We start from the raw sequence: 23,284 nt of genomic DNA on the forward strand, positions 1-23,284 counted from the left end.
AGCAGCTAAACGAACAGATTTTATGATATTACGATGCTCAAGGAAGAATGTTATTGAATTCTCTTGTTAAAATCAACACGCGGTAGTAAATTTTAACAATTTGAAATAGTAAATTGTGAGTAACAGTACTAAAAACATTCAATAATGTTTAAGAAAGTAACAATATAATAGGGAAAGTAATTCAGATTCTGTAGTTCCAACCTCATTGTCAATTCGCGACAAGAGTAAAAGCAAAAAGCCGAATTAATGTTAAAAGTCAAGAATCTAGACCTCCCTTCGACGTTTCTTTCTGTTTTTTGTACTTCCAACACCCGAAAGGCAGTTTAATTTAATATTTGAAGATAATTTAAGCTTACCTGTTGCAGTCACGTGCTAAACCGGCGAAGCTTCGAGGGGGGAATGAAGCACTACGCCACACTCTGTTCACTAACCATACAATCGACGAATCTGATTGGTCGAAATGGGAGGACGCCATAATAGAACGACCAATCACAGCCATTGGTAGAAACTTCGAATTGCTTCGACACTTTAACATTAAACGAACGGAAAGATTCGTTGAAAATTATCAACGCCATATTGAAATAAGGTCAAGATTACTTTTTTCATAAATACAAGTTTGTCAAGCAATTATTTGAATAATTCATCGGTGTTGTGCTGATTTTTACTGATTTAAAAAAAAATAGAATCAAAGGAAGTCAAAATTGTGTCTTTTTAGTTATGAGTGTGAGGTGTGGTAAAAGAGGGGCTGTCAAAACAAGCAAGAATCTCACCTGGAAGCGTCTTTGAGCTTCAAATTCATAATCTCTCACGAACAAAGGCATATCCAGTTTTCTTGTATCTGTAGTCACTGCTCGCAGTAAATATGCGCAGAACGAATGAAACAGGTTCGGTTTCTGGTTAGATCATAACACGTTGATGACTACGAGTCACGCGAGAGGGCATTTCATGTACCGCTGAAATACTTGTTTGGTCGATAATTCGAGATAATTCCGAGTAGAAACGTGGTGTGGCAATAAAGTGCGCTGCTTTGAACGTCAGTGATATACCTTTACTGAGATTTATTCAGCATTCTGTGATAAGTTCTCTACGAAGGGCGTACAAAATGACACAGAACGAAGAGAAATTCGACGGAATGTTGCTGGCTATGGCCCAGCAACACGAAGGCGGTGTACAAGAGGTAAGTTTCTTTTCGTTGCCGGTTTAGGTTATGTTAAACTTTGTAAAACTGCATTGTTTGTCAAATATCTCGAATACTCCATACTAATTGTTGGTTCTGTTACAGCTTCTCGACACAATCTTCAGTTTTCTCGCTAGAAAAACTGATTTTTATACCGGAGGAGGTGAGGGAGCTGCAGAAAAGGTGATTATTCTTTGTGTGATACTTCAACAATGTTGTGTCATGTTGCAAACGTTTTCGTCACGTTCCGTGGGCGTTACAATTCAATCTATCGCATTTGTATTTGGTTCCAGCTTGTCACTAGCAAATTTAAAAAATATGAAGCTACCGCGCTTGCCAAGGCTGCCAGTGAGAAAGCAGAACGTGCTGAACAAGAAAGACGCCGTAAGGAAAGATTGGAAAAGAAAAAGAGAGAGGAGAGGGCTGAGGAAGAAAAGTTGAATTCAGAATCTAAGATTGTTGAATTAACGGATGAACAGGCTGTTAAATTACAAGAGGAAATAAATAGTAAGGTATGTTTTGTAGATGGATTTTATTCTTTATTTGTGCCAGATTATATCTGTGTGAAAGCATTCTTCCTAATTTTACTTTTTTTGCTTGGTTTCAGAAATTGGAGAAGGAGGCACCTGCAGTTCCTGGACCTAGCAGTGAGAGAATCGAGGATGAGACTGATAAGAAGGAAGAGAACTTAGAGGACGAAGAAGAGGATGAAAAGGAGAAAAACAAACTCAGACCTAATAGTGGAAACGGAGCCGACCTGCCAAACTACAGATGGACCCAGACGCTTCAAGACTTGGAGGTAAGTGATGTTAATATTCTGCATGCCATTAAATTTATAATTACTTGTTTGTGAAGTGAAGCTTCAGTAATACGTTAATAAATGTGTCAAATATTGACTCTTGATTGCTATCATAAACGCGATTGATGTACCAGGTTGCTATTGAAATTTTATTTACCAATAATAACTGTGATATTTTTTTATTTCTCTCGTTACTGCATAAAGTCTCATACCTAAAAATGTGTTTTTAGTATTTTTTTTACGTATTTGATAGATGTTTATATTAACGTAGTTTCGTTTAATCTTGAATTATTTAATCAAAGTATCGTTTTAAAAATAATTACGTTCGTTAAGAAAACAATTGCAATACGAGTTCATATCGGGAGAATAGAGGGGGAAGGGATAAAATAAAACAACTGTTTCACTTTCCTCATGGTTCGACAGTTTCTTGTTGAATCGACGATTAATTAATACGCAAGTAATATCACAGTTTCGAGAAGCGATCGCTTCTCATTGCTTTTCCGTTACATTTCCTGGAACACGACACCCCGACACGGAATCCAGGTTTGATTCAGGCATTCTTTTGTTAGTAACAATTAAATAACGACCCCTAAGTTAACACATCCACGAATCATACTCCCACCTCGTCGATTGCTTCGAACTGTCCGTCAACGTTAATCGAAGAAATTACGTGTCTATATGACTTACAAAAGATTTCGTTGGACGACGACATTGTTAATCCCACTCCAACGCGTTACAATCATTTCGATGATCCTCTGTGATCAGTTTAAATAGCGATCGACGATATTTCTGATACCAGAAATCGATCGATAACTCGGAGAATCGTGCTCAAATGGAATGAACAAAGTCTAGCCCCTCTATCGTGTCGTCGTCCCTCTTAATTAGAAATGAAAATAAGGAGAGAGAAGGGTTCTACGATAGTTGTCGAATCTAGAGGGTTGATTACAACCCTCCGCTAGAATATTCGAGCGTTCCAACGAGTTTAGGATCGCGTTCAGCTACCTATCCACGCTTACCTAAAACTAGCTTATTACTTGAATGTAATTACTTAGTTTTCACGTACCACACTTCGAACACGGTGCAATACAGCCTTTAAAACATTGTCTCGAATCGAGAACGTCTAATCGAATCGGCCTAACGCTCTAAGTGATAATATACATGTACATTATAAATACGAATAACGCGGTCAATCGTGAACAAAGATAAATTCGACCGAAATGGTCATCGACATTCGTTTCTTCGAACGAACGATATCGTTTCTACGTTTCGTTGCTCTTTGTCCATCGTTTTTCAATCTTCCAGATGATTGTCCATGTTCACTCCCACTGCTCGCTCCCAATCATTTCCGCCCTCTAATGGTACTTGTCGCGAATTCTCACTGTAATCAGAAACAAAGAACAACGGAGACTGGTGGAGGCTAGATTCGATGATTAAAGTTAAAATTGTATTTTTGGTAAAGAATCAAAGTTGGTTTTTATTGAACTTGTTCGATAACTAGTTCAGGATACTCACTTTCCATGTAGAGGATTCCCAGAAGTAGGCCGACCATGAATAGAAAGCTCATCGTGCAGACGAGCACGGTGAGCTGGTGTCTGGCGCAGCAGGACTTCCTGTATACAGTCGTCGGTCTACCTAGACCGTTGACGACGGTGAAGTGGGTGCTGCTCGCCACCGAGGCGGTGTCCATTTGTTTTGGCGCCGTTACCGTGGGTGGATGAATAGCCGCGAGATTGGCCAGATTCGCTGCCGTCAATAACAACGTGCCCGATGCGGCACTCTGTAACACGCGAACACGATGCTTCATCAATCATTGATCGAACGTTCGAAGATCGCGCGAGATCCCGCGATTGATGCGGTCTTTGATCATTCCTCCGGTGTTGTAATTGAATTTATTGATCGCGATAGTGCAGGTATCTTGAAGCCGTCTCTAATCGACGTGGTTTTCTTTGGGTGAATGTACCTTTTTCTTTTCTTGTTCGTAGTTCGGCTTTCTTTTTCTAGTAATTGAAAATAGCAATTTAATTTCACTTACGTGCGTGCTGGCGGTAGAGCCTTGCGAGGACGTGGATCCTCTCGACGGTGAGTTCGGGTGCAGATGAGCCCAGCTACCATTTTCACTGTCCCTCTCGCTTCGACCGACCAAGGACGGCCTTGGAATGTGCCAGGAAAGCGGGCTACCAGCTACCGCGGTCGTAGTTGCCGTCGCCTCGATCTGAAACCAACGTAAATCGACGTGAAGCTTTGATTGCACAAGCGATAATGTCGCGCCGATTACGCTTCTTCGCCTCGCCCGCATGTCCTCCACCTGCGACCCGGTGTACATTACTCTACGTGTATCCATAGTATCTCCGTTTCATCTGTCCGATCAAACAACAACAATTTAATGCCTCGACGATGGTAGCGAAAGTGTTAACCAACAATCTCGAATATTCAGAATCCCCCGTTAGATAATTATTACAAGTAGAAACAGCATTGTATTCCGCGTTTCTTCGTGTCGTAAACAAACTTTGCATACCAGAGAGCTCGGCGTTTTCGAAACGGTGTCGCAACGACTCATTGTTCCAGCTCGGTCCCATCTGCGGGTAGTCGCATTCCGCGCTTCCTCGTCGAAATATCAGCAGAAACGAACGAGGAAAGTGAACAGAGTACTCTCGCGGTTCCCAGAAACTCGTCTCCTCGCATCATCCGCGAACCGATCTCGTCCTCTCCGTAGGCGAAACGTTGCAGGAGCAACGGTGCGCGAAGAACGGGTCCTCGCGAGTTCTCCCACTTCTGTTTCGGAGGAAGAATTTCGGCGCTTCGATCGGGGGACCGAGCTCTCGATATTCCGGTTTGATCGTTGCACAACGGACACGACTCTCGTACGATCCCAACCTCCTCGCTGTTTCGCGCTCTTCGCTGTTATTTTCTGCCTCGCACCTCGCCGCGAGTATTTCCTCGCTTCGCGAAGCACGCCGCGACCGCGAAAACGTTTTCAGGGCCAGCGACGGAGAGTCGCGCGAGCGGATTTCCGCCACTTTGATGGCTCCTCCGGGTGTACCCTGGTTCGGTACTCACTCGCGAGTACACGCATCGATTAAGACGGTTAATTGGCAATTTTCGCACGTAAATCAGCCGCGTTTCGCACCGCGCTGGCCTACCTTCGCGATCGGCCATCGGCCACCGCCCAAGGTCCGACGCGACGCGTCTTTCGCTTCGTTTTCGTCGTGCAAGCTTCGATTCGCTTGTTCACCGGCGCCCTGCGTTCCCCATCCAAGTATCGGCTCTAATGGAACGCCGGTTCGGCAGGATTTATGCGTCCTGTCGGGCGTGGCCGGCGGAGAAAATAACGTGGAAGCAGCCTTGCTCGACATTTTTACCGACCGACTCGATTGCGATCTTCCGGGACTCCTCGGCACCGCTTTTGCTCCCAATCTTCGTGTTGCAGAGCAAATTGAACAACTATAGTGTTATTCGATAGGGAAATTGCGGGATTGATGATCGTACGGTCAGTTGGGGTTATTATCGGCTCTCTGGGTAAGCTCGTTCTCTTGTAAATTGTAGGTCGAAGGACGACGTATTTTTTTCGATCCCGAGGATTTACAATGCCAGGTTAGGAAATACGAGTTGAATCTTTTCGACACCTTGGAGTCGAGATACGTCCTCTCGATTCGACGTTTCGATTTCGTCAGCGAGGTTCGCTTGAATTGTCCAAACAAGATCCTTCTACTATGATTCAATTGCTTTCGCTCGTATGCTGGAAAATCTTTCCCCGATTCGTCCACGAAAGCGGGTCGAAGATTAAAAGATCGCGGCTAGGTTTACGCAAACTCCTAGACAATGGAGAATGGCGGCGACGGATGCATTTGGATCGAAGTTTCACAACTGAATCTCGATACCTGACAGCGAGCACGGTGACAGGTGTCGGTCGGCGAGTCGGTATATCTCGAAATTTTTGTCGATTCGTGAGGTGGAAGGAGGAGAAGGAAGAGGGAGCACGCGGACTCTGGTGCTGGGACCGAGTCGGAGCAGAGAGAACGGCCTGGGCCTGAACGCTCCAAGAGAGTCGTCGCTCAGAATTTTTGTGGAATTCAATACACTGGTCAGCCTCGAAGCGCCGCACCTGTGCTGGGCCCACCGGTAACGCGACACTCCGAAACATGGATTTCTTCGCCGTTCGGGATTGCTTCTCCCTTACGAGGATCAAGAAATGATTTTTCCCCTAGATCCGGTCCCACCGTTTCTTTTTCGAGAATCGAAAATGACAGAACGATGAATTGCGGGAAAGTATCATTAGCGAATAAACACGACATCCTCGAAATCCGAAAGCGGTTACCTCATCGCAGAGACGCGTCTCTAGGCGCGTTGATTCATCGATCTTTGTCCCCTCTTATCCGAAGATGCTTTCGGATAATTTCTGAACCATCCGGCAGCTAAATGTCTAAACGTTCGCTAAATTTTGTTAAGAGTACGTGTTTTCACTTATGCGTTTATTCGATTCATAGATGTTTCGTTTCTTCCGACTTTGTTTAATTATGCCAGGAAATCTGTGACTCTGCTAGAATTCAACGTCGAGTTAATCAGTTGCACGGACGCGAATCGTGGGTCGAGGGTCATCCAGAAACGCTGTGTCAGCCGACACCTCGAGGAACGGTTTCTCGTTACCGATAACTCTCCTCTTACGGATGCAGAATCGCGCGATCTTAAAAAGATACACGTTACAAGACAGCGATAAGAGACTCGCTGGTTTCACCATCGCTTTCATTCGCGACGATCTCCATAGAACTTGAATTAAATTCATAAGGGGCTATGCCCGCACATATTGAAATAAATAAATGAATTCACGAGTTTCGTAGAAACTTCGATTTCTTGACGTAATCTCCCTTTGGAATCTTGTTTCGACGAAGTCGGATTCAAATTTATCCGAGAAAATTATTGTCTCTAAATTTAGCACCGATTTGTCAGATATTCATGATTGATCGTAAAAAAATGTTTGCAGAAATTCCATAACAAGCGGGATTTCCAACGCTTTCGGAAACAGCCGGATCCGGGCAAAAAACGTTTGACGATTTATAGGAACGTACCGCTATTCTACGAAAAAGCCAGTTATTTACAAGGAATTTCAATAAAGTACGCGCTCATGAATACGTTGAGTCACTCTACTTTTCGTGCCCGTAGAACGAGCTTTTTTTTCCTCGTCGACTTGACACCTACGATCGAGCGAACCGGATTTCGTGTTCCGTGTTTCACCTCCGCGCGTTCACCCTTTATGGAGGCAAATTTGCATATTCCTCTTATCGTGCTCGAAAATTTTTCAGCGTCTTCCCGGATACCTAGTAACCTGTCACGTTTCAACCACTTTTTCTTTCCCTTTTTGGAGAGACAAATTAGCGTTTTCTCTTAAATTTCATAGTAAGCACGCTTGTTAGTCAAATTATACTGCGTTTAGGTAAATGTCATTGAAACGCGATTCAGTAACACGCAAAGTAGCGTTACAAGACGATCGTTACACGGAATACGTTACGTGATATTTAAACATCTTCCTATTCCTTGATCAGGAAATTGCGAAGACAGTTAGTATTACCATTTTTCGCAATTAAAATCGTTGATGGAGGTAATAATTCGAATAAGCCAGAACGCGTTCGCGTTTCGAGCTCCATTTTCGTAGCGCGATACGGTTGCCTCATGGAAAGCATAAATCTAAGGCCCGTTTGCCACGATCATTCTCTACATATTTTGCAACACGTCAGCCTCGTTTCATCCACGATTGCACGTCGTACTGTTCGCTCGTTCGAGAGAAACGAACGGGCGAATCTTCAGTTACGCTTCGCGATAGGCTCGATCGAGTGAGGATCGTTCACGATCGACAGCTCGTAGGTTCACTTTGAAGTCCTTGGGACCTCTTTGTGGTCTATCTTCGCTTAGACAGAGCGAGGATTATGAAACGAGACGAAGCATTGCCAAAGGAAGAGTCTTCGCAGCGCGTGAAATCGTATCTGGCCTCGCTGTCTGTTGCCAGCACGAAGATGCATGGTTCGTTGTTGGTTGTTGGAAAGGAGAACTCGATTAAATTTCGTTGAAAATCCTCGAACGAAACGATCCGAGGACGATCGATTAACTTAGTTTAGAGAGCCTGGTATCTTGGCAAATTTTCAACGATACTGTTTAACAGCCTTGATGCTCGTTTAGGTGGAATGGCGATTGCGGAACAATTATCCCCGTTACGATGATCGCTTTCAACTGATCTTTAACGATCCCGGATGCAATTAACCGGTGCATCTATGCGTTGGCGGCTTCCTCGGCGACAACGCGATCGCAAGGTTCGTTCTTCGAGAAGCGCGAGAAACTGTTCAGGTTTAAGCGTCCTTCCTCTTTCCTTGCGACGAGGTCCGATTGCCAATTAGCGGATACCAGGTCGATCGATCGGAAGCTATTTAGTATCGATTCCTTGGAAGTAATCATCCGTCGTCCGGTACACATTGTTTCCTTAATGCGTTAACCATTCGCGTTCAGAGTACGTGTCTGGTTTTCTTTTTCTCACTTTCTCCGGTTTGCTTCAAATCATTCGCTAAAAATCCAGCGTAAACAGTCAGCCATTATCGACACTTATGAAAGTTTGTAAAGGTTCAAAGTTCGCGCTGGACATTCGATTATGATCGATACGATGTTGTCCGTCAGGTTGATCGATTCTTTAATAAATTTCAAACGCTTCCAGATAGGCAAATAATTGATTCTTCTGACGTTGAAATGTTTGAAAGTCCGAAAGGTCGCACAAAAGGCTGTCCATTGTACGCGCTAGCTGTTGGCAAACAGTGGACGCTTACGCGACGATTAAATAGTCAGAGCCGGTGGAGGAACGCGAAAGTCGTCTCGTTGAGAAACCGAGAGAATCTTCGAGAGTCGGTGAAATAAAGAGGCGGCACACGAAGAAGAGGAAGAAAGTCATTTCCTGAATCGGTCATGACGCGTCGATCCTATGTGTGCGTTGGAGAGTTTTCACCAGGCTGGGTCTCTCTTTTCGTCGTAACTCACCGTACGAATATAACGGGCGTTCTTATCCGTGAACCATGTTACACGAGCAACGTCGAAGAAGTCTTGAAATCTACTTCCGCGAGCCGCGAACAAGAGGAGGGACCTTGTTTGCGAATCCTCAGACTCTTTCGTAACGCCGCGGTACCACCTTAACGGCGTGGCAGGCCGTGAAATTGAACGAGCGAAAAGATTTGCTTGTTTGTAGAAAAGATTGAATGCCCGGTGATTTTTTGGCGGGATCGAACTGGTTTCGACGCACGAGGGTAGTCGGATCTTGAATTTCGAAGATGGACTTGAACGATGCTCTTCGCGCGGACAGGTTGCTTGATGTGCAGATCAATCGTTACTGTTATGAAAGGAATTCCTTTCAAGTTGCTCACCTTCTATAGAAATCGAACAACTTACAAAGAGACAGTAATATAAGACGTAGAAAATATCTTTTGGCAATATCCGCTGTTATGTAGGTCAGGATACCTTGGTACAAAATGAATTATTGACTTAAAAAAGTGCTTTTGTTCTAGCTTCCTAACTCAAAGCGCGTACCACTTTCCTTGGACGTTACGCGTCGGCGTTATGTCATTCGGTGTACGCGTGCAAATTTAATTAGTCCGAGCAATTTGCACGCTCGTCTTCCTTTCTTTCTCGCTTTCCTCCGCGAAATTCGTCACTCGTTCATCTTTGTTAGTCTCGGTCGTGGTATCATGCATCGCTGTTGGCGATTCACCAAATGCAGCAAAATTTCATTCTCATCGATAACGGTGCGCTGTCTTATCGGTATTCGTTTCGTAGCCCGAGGCTGATCAAATTGATCTTTGCATCGCATCGATCGTACATGCTCGCTTCCATTATTTTCCCGCTAAAAGAAAACGTCCACGAACGACGATCCATAAATCAACGCGGCACGCAGGCCTATAAATAACCCGGCCGAGAATCCATTGATTTCATAACGCCCGGGCAATTCTGCTCGCAAATTATTTACGCTCGACGATCGTGACATACGGTACTCGGTGTCGTTACCGATCGAACCGATATCCCTGGTATTCGAACAATTCGAGTACTCGAGGGACGAAGTATAAAAAATGGTTGACACTTGGTATCAATTTTTGATATCGATACTTTTTTGCAAAAGAAAGATGTCACGTTCTCCATCGTCGACGTGAAATGTCACGATCCAACGGATCCAGAGGAACCTGTTGACGAACTATGCTGGCTGCAACCTTCTCTAGGTCGTTTGGAAACCACCGTTTCTGGTCGATTTGCATTTACAAGGTAAATAAAAATGTAAGCTGGCGCTCTGAAATTGCGACACTCGGTGGGGTCCCCTTTGACTCGCGTGCCAACTCTGTTTCTGCCGTTTGCCTTTCTCATTATCTCTCCTCTTCTCCGGCTTCCTTTTTCTTTTCTCCACATTCTTCGAGCCTTTAACTCGCTGTCAGCTCAACTAGGCGCGTCATGATCCTTATGCAGATGACTCGTGTCAAGGAAATATCGCGACGCTTCGACAGCTAGGTATTCATATTGAAAGTAAAATTCCGAGATTATGGTAGATGATCGATCATGGAAAGTTCTTACAGGATGATTACGGAGATTTATGAAAAAAATGTCACTGCAAGTTAGATCGGGGAACGAAAGTTCGACACGCGTCGTTTTCTATCACGTAATCTAACGAAATCTGTTTTCTTAATGAAGTCACACTCTTATAACGACGAATTATATAATTACCGGCCGGTGCCTGGGTCTTTTTTGGCGTTCTTTTAGTATTCTCCATTGCCAATCGGTTTTGCTCGCTTCGATTTAGGTCGCGGAGTCGACACAATATAGAAAGAAATAATTTTTATCATAGATGAAGAAATACCAATTTTTAGCTACATTAATTTTGCAAAATTTCCGATTTTTATAATTTTATTTTATTTTTTGTATTTAAAAGGGACATGGCTAGTTTTCAAACCATAATTAATATACGAATTAGTTTTTTCTGTGACTCTATCGTCTCTTCAACCCTCGTTTCATGTATTTTTATCGGAAAACGAGCTTAACGATCCTGTTCTACCTCATTCAAAATATGTTTTTAATGTTCTTTAAAAAGGCCATGAATCCTTTATAATTTTCCTTGTGCCGAAGCGACGAAGGAAAGAGAACACCTGTCCACCGTCGACGATTCGTTAGCCCGGTAACACATAGGTGTTGCATGAATCAATCTCACAATCTCATGAATTCGTTCCCTGGGGCAGCATTTGCATGCAACAAGAGAAAGCACTCGATATTGCAAAATCGATTTCTCTGATTCGACTTGAAAGAAAAACAGAACCACCTTTCCTCGTGTCCAGTAGATCCTTGCTTGTCCTATCGGACGTTGATCCAACGAATAGAGACGATTTTCCTGTTTACCAATTTTTTTCTTTTCCTCTCCATTCAATTAACGGAGTTTCTAAGATGATCACGTCTCCAAAGTAAAAGATGTAATAAAAAATCGAGTGATCAAGGTAGCCAAGTGAAATGTTGAAGTTAGTTCGTCCCTCTTCTTAAGGTGAACGACTGAAAATTGTTTTCGCACACTGATTAATTAGTACACTAATCTCGCCAGGGACATTCGGACGGTCAGGAATCCTGTTCGATCGCTATACTTTCTCGCGAGGACACTGACGTAAGCTATTCCCGTTCGGTAATGCCCAGAACCATTAATCGCGGTCGAACGATAAAAGGCGGAGTTTGAATTAAAATTCGACACCGCGAAAACATATCGTCAGTTATTTTAATTCTTTCATTGGCACGCGAAGGCTACGGGGATCGCCACGGCGGCCAATCTTGTCCATCGAAGGTTGCCACAGTTGTAAAGCGATCGTTTCTAATGGCACGCTAATTTCGCGAATAAATCTCGTCGAAAAGACGAAAATAACGAACCTAAACTCTAACATAAATTCTCAAAAACCTCTACACAGGACGCACGAGGTGCGTTCTTTATCTCAAACTCGTTAGCCATCGTTTGGATCGTGTATCCAGCTTGCAGTTCGCATTCTTCGAGGCAGGATTGCGTCGTGCATGACTAATCCCGCAAACGGGACAGGGCACGTTTCGCTCGACTCCGCTCGGCTCGACATTTCAGCCCTGAAGTTCTGGTGCACACGGTGCGATAATCGCTGGTCGAATGATGAAACGACCCGTACGCGTTCTAAATTGTAGGTTCCCGCGAACGATCCCGCGGAACGCCCCGTTGCGCGTTGTCATGCAAATGATCGATAACGAGAGGGGACCGTTGAATCGGATCGGATCGACGTCGCTCGTTGAATCGTTCCCGTTTCGTTGCTGGCTGCAACCTGCAAGATTTCACGAGATATAACGTACGCGGGCGCGTTGACCAGCGATCGGTATCTTCACGACGAGCAAGGATACACGATGTTTCCGAAAGCGAACATTACCTCTTTCGCGACCTTTCAAAAAAAACGGCTCGCTTTCGGTTTGGTAGTTTCACTGGCTCGCTCGTACAAGGTGAGCAGAGTACATAAATCAGGATAACTTCCTCCCGATGAAGTTCCTCCCTGATATCCACCTTTTGCAGGACCGTTCGCGTGTGTACATCTTATAAATCAAGTTAGTTCATTAACGTCCCTACCAGAAGATTAAAAAAAAAACAAATGAAAACGAATAATTTTAGGTGCATAGTGGAAGTTGTGGTAATTTTAATTTTATAATTGAATCTGCAACGTGTAGGATCTATTATATATAGTATTTAGTTTAGTGTAGAATACAATCTTGCGGTTTGGTCAGGGTTTCTATCTCGTTCTTCTCGAGCGACTACCTTCGGACTGGCTCGTAAACGACAGAACACGAAGGAATTATGAAACTCGAATGTGCGAAACGGGCTACAGGTGGCTGGTTTACCGGCTCCTCGAGCCGGAGCTACGGAATTATGGAAATCGTTTTTCAAGCCGAAGCCTAGTTTACTTTTATTACGTGACGCCCACTCGTCTCGTCGTTTGACGGCTCTTCTTTTTTTTTTGTCTCCTAGCGTAATAACCGGACAATTTGTTCGTCAGGAAATGCTATTTAAAATTCAGATGTTGCTCGAGTCATGGGAAAACACGCTACTCTCGTTACAATCGTCTTTGTTGATACTATCTCATCGTTTCTTTGGTAGTTTTTAGACGAATCAATTCGCAGGATCAGAAATTTTTCGTTTAGGCGACGTTGAAGCATAATTTCAAATTCAGAGAAGAAACTAGGAATCCCTCGTTCGATGAACGATCATTTATAACGTAATTTTTCCGTGTAATTTCATTCGTGGAAAGTTTCAAACGAATTTCCCACGAAAGATTCATCGCGGCAATTGTACAATGGATAATTGCGATTCATACACGAATTCGTCGCGTATCCGGCGTTATTTTTCTACGGATATCTGGGAACAATATTGTCCTTCGTTTCCCAACTAACGGCGTCGTCGTCTGGCTGCGGAGGCTCGCTTCTGCATTACATAAAGCCGAGTGGATGGGTGTCAGGCTTATTAAGTATTCGCGGTGAACGGTGCGTTACACAGCGTTACACACGCGGCTTTGCCCGTGAACCTAAAGCATTCGACGCCTTTTACTTCGATTATATCGAGGCTGGCTTCGAGTTACGAATCGTTCGTGGTAATCGGTCGATCGTTGAACCGCTTCCTCGGGGAATCGCGTTATCCGTTGGACACCTCGCGTAAAAACATAAGCACCATCGGCCCCGTATAATTATCACCGATGCATTTATTCTGGCGGGATCTAGTTCCTGTTAGATAACATCGTGAAATTTTTCCGTGGACTTTCTCAAATTTTACCGCGCCTTTTGCGTAACCACGGATTACCGTAGGTCGTTAGAAACCCCAACGTCTACCGATAGATTTAACGACTCGAGCTCGTGGGACGTTACGTTTTTCCGCGTCCCCTTCGAGGTTTCCCCGATTTCGTGATCCGAGTCCCGATGGACTTTTACTTTTTCGCCGCGCGTTTCCCGCCAAACGAGCGTTCGCGTCGAATCTTCCGCTCTTCGGATCGTGAAAGTCGGGACGAATCGTTCGGCGTTTTGTAACCGAATGATTAAATCGCGCCGAGATACGGAATCGAGCCTTCCTGATCGCGGAAGGAACGAATAGAAAGCAGACGGTGACAGAGAATGATCATAGTACGAGTTGAACGTGTAAAACGCTACCGGGCTACGGATGTTCTCCTCTCACGTTCGCCGCGGAGTAAATCTTCACTTACGTCTCGAACGAAATCCTCGCGCCCGTCGTTGGAGGCTTCCTCCACGTTGATTTGAATTCCAGACATGTTCCGTGCGTGGGTGTCTCCTTCCTTCGTGATATCACTCGGAGACGAAAAAAAATACACTCCCTTCAAGATAATCGAAGGTTAATCTCCTAGGTCTCTAGAAGAAATCGCACCTAGGAGCTCCACTTCCTTCCCTCGTTACCACCACTCCCGTGAACGGCTGGTGATCGTCGAGTTGCGCACGTATTCCACAAGAAACCCGCCGCGATCACCCTTACTTTTATTTTTATTTTTCGTGCTACGTGCGATGACTAATCACCGATTACCAATAGACAGTCCCAGGGAACTCTTCTTCTCGGCGACAGGAGTTCGTCGTCCTTTCTCTCTCCGTCGAAACTCGAGAGCAGGACTAACGTATCTCCTAGTCTTGCCCGTTCGACTCCCTCTGGACGCGGCTTGCTCGCGTTGGCTCACGGCGTCGAATCGTGCACGAATTCACAAAAGAGAACGGTCTCTCTAATGGGTGCGATCGGCGTGCGAAACCATGCAGGATATATCGAAAAGAGAGAGAGAGAGAGAGGTGGTGATCGATATATACGCGCGTCGTTTAAGTTTTAGCTCGAACGCGGGAGTACCTCGCGCCGTTTCGTGTCGTGATCGTCTCTCTCGCACGCGTGCGACTAGAGCCGCCGTCACATCTGGCCTTTGGACTGGCTGCCAGCGGACGGCCAGATCGGTTTTATACCTTCGTATCTCCCACCCTGGTTGGCGATGGAGCTCGTTCTCGAGCGAGCGCGCTCACGGCACGCCGATCCTGCACGCGGCGGCTCTCCAGCATCGACCGCACAGACGATCGAACCTCTTTTTTTTTTCATTCCTCCCCGGGACACGTACGCGTGTAGACGGGTTTTACACCGGGAACACGCATATACGCGTACAGGCGGAGGTGCCGGGTCCTAGGCGCAAGGACGAGACTGGAGAATAAGGGAAGGGAACCGATTGTCCTATCCGATCCAGTTGCCTGGCTCCGCACTTTGCTGCCCGGATGAAAGACCGAGCTGATGAAACTGTCTCGGCTTATCTGGCTCGTTTTTCTGCCGGTCCCCGTTCGACTCGATCTTGTCCTGCGACTCGGCTCCAGTTTCCTGCCGTACGTAAATCTTTCTACGCTCGAACGAAAAACGATCCTTTCGTCTTGTAATAAAACTGGGCTATACGCTTGTTCCATGTACCTGCGTCTTTTCGTCGTTGAGTATTATCAGGTGGTACAACGGGGTGATTTGTTCCCGTACGTTCCCATTTGTTCACTATGTAGCAGCGAAGGTTATAAGCTGACAACGGTCAGACAAAAGCTTCGGTGTAAATAATATTTTATACTACTGCGCAGCGTAGTACTTTCAGGGTCGCGAATTGATATCTCGGTCCTTTCCGAGGTAGTACTGCCCGAACAAAGGGTTAAAAGTTAGCTGGAATCGCTTGAAATTTCTGAGATTCTTGCTGCAAGAGACGCGTTTCGGTGCAGTCGACTCTCGGATACGCTTTCTGCGCCTAGCAGAGTTCGATACCCGGCTTATCCTTTCGAGTCATCTTTAGTTTCGATTCGACTAGTTTTTCCATTAGCCTCCGCCGAGTTGTTTGAATCTAATCTATTAACGCTAGGCCTAACGTTAAGGTTATCGTCGTCGTCGGTTTTACGTGGGTATCGGAACGACGCCGGATCCTGCGCGGAGCGGATCCTCCTCGACGCAAACCTGTTCCTCGTTTTCGTGCAGGTATGCGTAGGTACAGCAGTAGAAGGGTCCCGCTGTGTCCAGCTCTTTTCTCTCCTTTTAATCTTGCTCATGAATGTTTTATTGGTTAAGACGAAGGGTGGCAACCGGACGCGTCAGCCTCTTCGAGAGGCTCTTTGTTTACCTTCGAACGGCGAAAATTCTGGATGCATTTCAGTTTTTGCTATAAAGGAATTTCCTCGAAACGTGCATATTTTAAAGTATCATCAGCGAGAATTAATATTGAGTCACAGGGAAACTTTTATAGACTGTTTCCTGAAAACATCCAGACGAGCGATGCATTATTTATCAAGTTTCAGCAATCGAATTGCGACTAATGAACGGCCAACGTCGCGGCGAAAGGGTTAACATTCTCTAATATAGATAACATCTCTCGCCTTCTGAAAACACGACTTTCTTTCCTCGAGCGTTCCTCGAATGCTGCTTTATTAGAACATAATTATTATCATAACGAGCGCCCCTATCAAGGATCGAAACGTTGTTCGTTACCCGTTATCAATCAAATTGATAATATTCCCTGTTGTATAAATAACCATCAATAATTGTATCTGTATCAAGCTGAGCGCAATTCATTCCTCTTAGTTACCAGAGACGAGATTATTGTCAGCGATCGTCGAGCATTAGCATCGTTTCATAATCGCCGATACAGGTACACGATGCACGCGTGGGAGGCGGATTCCCAAGCAGGTAATCCCGACAGCAAACGTGTCACGATAAGGTGTCCCATTACGAGTGGAATCACGACTTTGAATCCGGGTCACGAGAAGTACTTGCTGCCGATCGCGTGCCGTCTTAATGTACCTGGATTTACGTCTCAATACCGATCGAGGGTGTTTTACTAATTATTAAATGAACCAGGTAGATCTACTCCCAGTTTTAAATATTACAAATGCCAACCGATGTGTAACAGCACCTTATTTCGTCGTAAGGGGTTAACATCTTGCGAGGTTCTTCATTTAGAACGTTGATTCATCGCGCGAGCACGCGAAAGTCCATTAAGTAATCGATGCACCCGCTCAAAATTCGTCGCTCCTCTTCTCCACGTCATCCTGTCCGCTGAATCATGAAACGTTGCCCACGAAACACGACCGTATCCTGGGGAAAGATTTTTTTTTTTGTCCTAACGACCATCGATTCGATCTATTAGTTCCGTAACCTTGGATCTTTCGACGGCCGCAACCTCCGTTTCATTCGAACCCTCGAACTTGAATCGTTTCTCGGAAGCTCCTCTGACGCGTTTCGCCCGCGGATCTTGAGTCACGCGAGCCGAGAGCATTTTCCATGGCAAGGGCAAACGTGTTAACCGTGGCGCGCGAATTAGATCGTCGTCCTGGTTTCCTTGCGATTACATATTCCGATCAGGAGCCGGACAGAACAGACAACGATGTGTTCGCTCTATTTCTGGCAAGGACTGACGCGCAGCTTCCGTCCTAACCGCTTCCTTTTCAGCTCCGTGGACCAGCGAGGCCGCGATCTAGCAAAACGATCTCTTTCTCTTTCTCTCCTTCGCGGATCGTGCTTGCTCCGAGCCGATTGCCTACTCAACCTCCGGTTTCTCCCAAGGCGAGAACGCTACGTTCGATTCGAATCGATCACGGACGTGTCCTGTCACCCGAGATATTCCTCTTTAACCCTTTCGCTGCCACGCGAATTTTTCAACTTGCACCAGTGGGCTACAAATTTCAAATTAAAAATATTATAATAGCAAAGAACTGCAAAATATATTAAAATAACGGTACAATCTTGCCAAAGGCACATTTTTTTTAGTGGTTGTTACCAGTGACCAGACATGGCCCAAATGAAAAGACAAGCGTCGCAACGAAAGGGTTAACCTTTCGATCACCGCGACCCAGCTTGATACGACGGTGCTTCGACAATGCGTGGAGATATCGAAACGAAAAATAGTGATTATTCGAGATAAAGAAAGAAGATCGGTATCTTTGCCACTGAAAAGTTTCATTAAGATGCACTCGTTTCACGCGAGCCAAGTGCGAGATAACAGGGTTACCCGAGCGCGACGATTAATCATCGAATTACGAAACGGGGCTAATAACTTTAATTACCTTGTCCGCGCGTTGACAAGGTGAATTACACCTCGCTCGCCACAATGTAGATTTACGAGCCGTGGCAAGGAAGAGAGGAGAGAAGATTCGGTGGGAATCAGCCTCGATCGTTCGTTCGTACAAGATTAAATTTTCACACCATCCTCGAATGCCCCGACGAAATCACGATATTATTTTCTTGTCGCGTGCACGCACGCGACTACCTTGCTCCCTTGCCGGAATATTTATCGCATGAATCGCACAGGAAGTCGCGAAAACAGTGTTCCTTTCCTGGTACCCAGCCGCGCGTTTCTGCGCGCCGGAATCAGATACGCACAAAGCGGGAAAATTTTCCACAATTTCACCGGGCGGACAAAGTACGGAAAAGGATCGGAGTAATCCTTGTCTGACGGAGGGATCGACGCGCCTTTCTCTGTGTTTGATTAAGTAACGACCCGATTAACCAATTATATCTTTGTGCTCGCGATTCGCGAGCGGACTCGCAGCCTTGCCGTCGCCGCCGCGATTACCCAATGATAATATACACCTCGGCTCGACGATGCCTTTCTCTTTATCATGAAAAATCCACGTACAATTGGCGTGTTCGCGTTGTAAGGTCGTCGCGTGAATTCGTGGTCGATTTTAACTGGGATTTTCTATTAACCTCACACAATTTTAGGTAGATCCAACGACCATGCCCAGCCGCGTTCTCTTGTAAACGTCAGTGCATTTCGTCAGAAAGACTAGAATTTCGTTAAAAATGAACGCTGAATTTGATATAAAAAATATAGATTATTCTTGTGGAACGTATGCCCTGCATTATACCAGGATCTACCGATACTGTTATGCAACTACCAGTATTTGTTACACTGATCTTATTAGGATTGAATTTCACTGTCTAGCATGGCACCTTTGTCTTAATAATATTCTCGTGTGGTGTAATTATCAGGATATCTTTTAAACTATACGGTCATTCATCAGTTCGATTTTGGCCGGTATGCTAATAGCTTGTGCCCAATAATTATTTTACCAATTTATGATGAATCGCGTTGTTAAATATTCCAGATTGTATCGTGAAGGTAACTGACAGCTCAGGGAAAAACTGATGGTCATTTTAAATGACGTCAACTTTAGAATATATATAACACGTATAATAGATTTCTATAATTGAAGAGTCTTTATTAATAGTTTTTGCACGGTAGTCATCAATTTTATCCTCGTCACGGTACAAATCCTTTTTAAATTCCCGGATTGATACAGTGATTTTCTTTTATTAATTTGTAGCAATGAATGGCGCGAACGCCGACAGAAAAATCACGTTATATTGTAAAGCAATACGATAATCCTCTGACAACTCGGAAGGCGAAGATTGACGAGCATCCTGAATGGCGTTGATTTAAAATATTTAATTTAATGAATTCCTTTGGTTGTTATTCGGGTGCCTGAGTTTTTTCTAGCATACTAAAATGATTCTGGGAACCAAAGCCAGTTATAGTTTCCGTTTAAATGATGGATTCCGTCTGCTTTTTTTTTATTTATTTAAGAAAATATGTATCACTGTCTATTTCTGTCTTTCGAAGCATCGCCAATTTTCGCGCTAAAAATGCAATGTTTACGCAATTTGGACGCTTAATTGACCATAAACGAAGTAATCAACGTTCAAAATAGCGAGTTTTTTCTTAGCGTAATAAAATAATACTGGGAACTATAATCAGTATTGTTGTTGTCTGTATCAGTTTTAGGAATCTTCTTCGTTTTTTTGCATGAAAACTGCAATGTCTGCGCAATTTATGCACTTCGTTTGCATTGACATTTACAATCAAAATTAGTTATAGTTTCCTTTGAAAAAACACAATGTATATTTTTTCCAGGATATGTAGTTAAACTAAGAATACATAGAAAAAAATATCTCACTTTCTGAGACTTTTTCTAAACGTTGCAACCTTTACGCAATTTGCACATTTATTACGAGCCATAAACGAAGCAACCTACATTCAGCGTGCTTCATTGATGAAAACCCATAAAACCGTTCGTAACATTGATCTACTAGAACAGTTTCCTAAACGTATCGATACTCTGCAAAGAAACAGGTGATCTTGGCTCAGAAACGAATCGATTACTGTTCCTTCGATAATGTCCAAGGATGATCGTGTTCCGCGTCGAATTTGGCGGGAGATAATTCGCGTATCCTTTACATTTTCTATTTCTTCTACGTCTGGCTTAGAAATTTGCCAAACGTTTTATTAGAGTTTTTCAACCAAGCAAGGTCGATCTTTCGACTGCTTCCTGATCCATGCCGCACGCCCCCGGGCCGCGAGGAATTCGAACGTTCGAGTATCGATCATTTCTGATCGCGAGCAAGGTCAAAAGGGATTGGCTACTCCGATCTTCCTGTCTACATCCTTTTCACCTGCCGTTCGCCGTCTTCGTCGCGCGTTGCCTCGATCTCCTACCAGGCGGTCCTTTCAGAAATTCATTGCACACGCTTTGTAACCAGCGTCGATCCGCGCGTATTAATGTCCTTTTTCGAGAAACACCTTGCCTGACAAAAGGTGTGATTTTGACGAACGACCGAGCCATAGCATTTCGATTCACACGCGCGATAATCGTGTAAGCGGATTAGACGGTTCCGTAAACAGCGTGACGAAAGAAACGGCTTGTTAGTATCGCGAAGGGACAGGGAACGTGTTCCTGATCGGATGCTTGATAGAGGTACAACGAAGGTCTTGGAGCAACCTTCAAAATTACACCGTTATTTCTAAAAACCGTTATGCGGATGTTGATTACACGGAATCTTCATTATACTTGTCTAAAAAGGACTACATAATTAACCGCATTATATTAATGCTTTGATGATCGCATCTTTCATGGAATGTGTTCGTTTTTATATTTAACCCTTTCGGGACGAGCGCTCTTTCCGCCGTGTCACTCCCGCTGTACCCGCTGTACGCTGTGAAAGGATTAAAAGAATGTATGCCTAGATTATTGAAAAATTGCCAATCGATAAATTGGTATTGGTTCGTGATACAATAGATTGAAATGATGACTCGCAAAAGTCTGAAAGATCATGAAATCATCCTCCTATTGGAACTTGCTGTACCATCTACTGAACGCAAATGAAAGTCACAATGGCAGGATGTTCAGCGTGCATCAATGACAGTGTCCTCGGAATATTTTCCACGGTGTTTAACGACAATGTTCTGTAGTGTCCGGCATTAGCGAGGATGATACGTGACAATAACATCCTTTGATCGTTTATTGTTCGTCCGGTGTAGATTTTTTCCTTGGAGCCTTAATCGTGTTCCTGAAACCTCGTAAATATTCATCCTTTTACGTCCTCCGTGGAAACGGAGGGTCATCGTTCGTTCACCGGGAATTTCCATGAAATCATACACTCGAATTCTTACCGAGCAGCAACGATTACGTCGCTTTGATCGAGTAGAGTTGATTTCACTGAACGAACATTTCGAAAATTACGCCATACGAAACGGTAGTGTTTATCTCGTCCAACTTCGTATTCAAATTACTGCTGATGTTGTTCTCCAGCCTCCACAGGAAGTAGCATTTGAGATTTTCGACGCGTACTCTCCTTATCGGGCGATCAAAGTGTTACGAGTATGTTTACCCGGGAGTTGTAGAATTCCATCTAGTTTCGTGAACTTGAAACTTAAACATAGAGTTCAACCCTTTACGCTGAAATGACGCGCGTAACACGTCAGCTGGTGTCTGTACTTCGCGCAGAAATGACGTACGTATCATGTCGACCGGTGTTTCTGGTTTAATTCATATTTTCGCGGATCGTGTTACAGTATTCCAATAAAAATAGTTCCATAGTTTACGAAATCAACTTTCAGCCGTACGATAGTCGCGGATCGATCTTCGAATATCGATAAATTATTCATCGCTTATTCCGATGCTGTTAGGATTCAATGCTCGACCGGCGTTGAAATTCAGGAAAAGAAAAACAATACGGTGACATTGTTCTGAAAAATTGATCCAACGATTACACAGGTATATGACGATGTTACGGGGACGCTGTTTGAGCATTCTCGTAGCGATAAAGCCATTATATGGCGAACTTTCCCTATCGGTGAACGCGACGAGTGACGAAACGAAAATGGGTGGGTCGCGGCGCAAGGTGTGAAATCTCGATGATATTTCGACGCAATCGATCGATATTCCTTCGAACACGCGACGATCGAGACGGAAGTACTAGATCAACTTTGAACAGAGCGAAACTGGTCCGGGTTCGAGCTTGTGACGTTGTATCGAGGGCAAGCGCGCGATCAAAACGGTTGTTGTTGCGCGCCGCGCGGATATCCGCATGCTTGCTCAGCTAGACGAATATTCAGATCGTCGAATGGAGCGAGCCCGTGGCTCTGTCGGTTCGTGAACGTTACTTTGGTATGGAACGCGTTAACGAGCACCTGAAAGCGTATTGTAGAGAATGTGAGGCGAACATAACTGGAGAACCTAATCGCGTCTACGTGTATACGAATTTATAAACGCCTTCGTATGGACCAGTTCGTTTTGTCTGAGCCTGATCGAAAATACACAGGGTGTCCATACTAAATATGGTGGGTATAAAGAATTATTTATGAGAAAGTTGCATGATATGCAAGAATGGACTAAATTACAATTGGGGGGTGGATATAAAATAGATTAAGGAATACTGATACAAGAAAACGAAAGTAGATTAAAGCGATCATCGAATTGGTAAATGGTGTTCACCCTATAGATGGATATAGAAGCTATCAATATAGGCGAATAAGGTTCGTGAATGGGTTCGCGGTGAGAGAAGCGGATTCTGTCTACGAACCCGGACACGACCACTTCGCTCTCCTGCATTACGTTCTTACATCGGCGCTGACTCCATCGAGTATTTACAGTGGGGTGATTAAATTATTAGAGCCACTCGCATAAATTCGCGATTTTACATAAAAATTCTTAATTCTTAAATGAAAACCTAGTTAAACAGAGTTTTTATTATTTTTTTTTTATGATGTATTGATGCTTGTAAAGTTATGATACACAGTTGAAAGAAGTGAAAGTTTTTGACTGGGCTGGAAATTCTCCAGACCTCATCCCCATCGAAAATTTGTGGGAACATTTATTGTTAGTAATAAGTGTCAATTGGTTGAACGTTTGATAGAAGTATGAGCCAGAAATAAAATAATCAAAATGAATTGTTTAAAATGCTGAGAAGAATTGAGGCAGTAATTGCAGCAAAA

General features: G+C 44.2%; 2 protein-coding genes across 4 annotated transcripts in view; one reads left to right on the top strand and one right to left on the bottom strand.

The window, feature by feature from the left end:
• Nucleotides 1-970: 970 nt before the first annotated feature.
• LOC114874947 (nuclear migration protein nudC) overlaps nt 971-23,284 on the top strand; it is a 72,812-nt gene continuing 50,498 nt past the window's right edge. Inside the window, exons 1-4 of the mRNA XM_029184732.2 lie at nt 971-1,177; nt 1,283-1,360; nt 1,471-1,689; nt 1,785-1,976. Coding sequence (XP_029040565.2) covers nt 1,103-1,177; nt 1,283-1,360; nt 1,471-1,689; nt 1,785-1,976 — 564 coding nt within the window. The 5' untranslated portion in view covers nt 971-1,102. The remainder of the gene's footprint in view (nt 1,178-1,282; nt 1,361-1,470; nt 1,690-1,784; nt 1,977-23,284) is intronic.
• Nucleotides 2,375-23,284, bottom strand: part of LOC114874948 — a 52,021-nt gene continuing 31,111 nt past the window's right edge. Inside the window, exons 1-4 of one of the 3 annotated variants that reach the window (XM_029184733.2) lie at nt 14,216-14,922; nt 4,009-4,188; nt 3,489-3,753; nt 2,375-3,354 (exon numbers count right to left, since the gene is read on the bottom strand). In XM_029184733.2, the coding sequence (XP_029040566.1) occupies nt 3,329-3,354; nt 3,489-3,753; nt 4,009-4,188; nt 14,216-14,281 (537 nt within the window). In that variant the 5' untranslated portion in view covers nt 14,282-14,922 and the 3' untranslated portion in view covers nt 2,375-3,328. Of the gene's footprint in view, nt 3,355-3,488; nt 3,754-4,008; nt 4,189-4,491; nt 4,925-14,215; nt 14,923-23,284 lie in introns of those variants that run through there. The other 2 variants (XM_029184734.2, XM_046286317.1) reach the window with 2 other exon arrangements.

The sequence above is a fragment of the Osmia bicornis genome, chromosome 6, assembly GCF_907164935.1.
Source record: "Osmia bicornis bicornis chromosome 6, iOsmBic2.1, whole genome shotgun sequence".
NCBI lineage: Eukaryota > Metazoa > Arthropoda > Insecta > Hymenoptera > Megachilidae > Osmia > Osmia bicornis.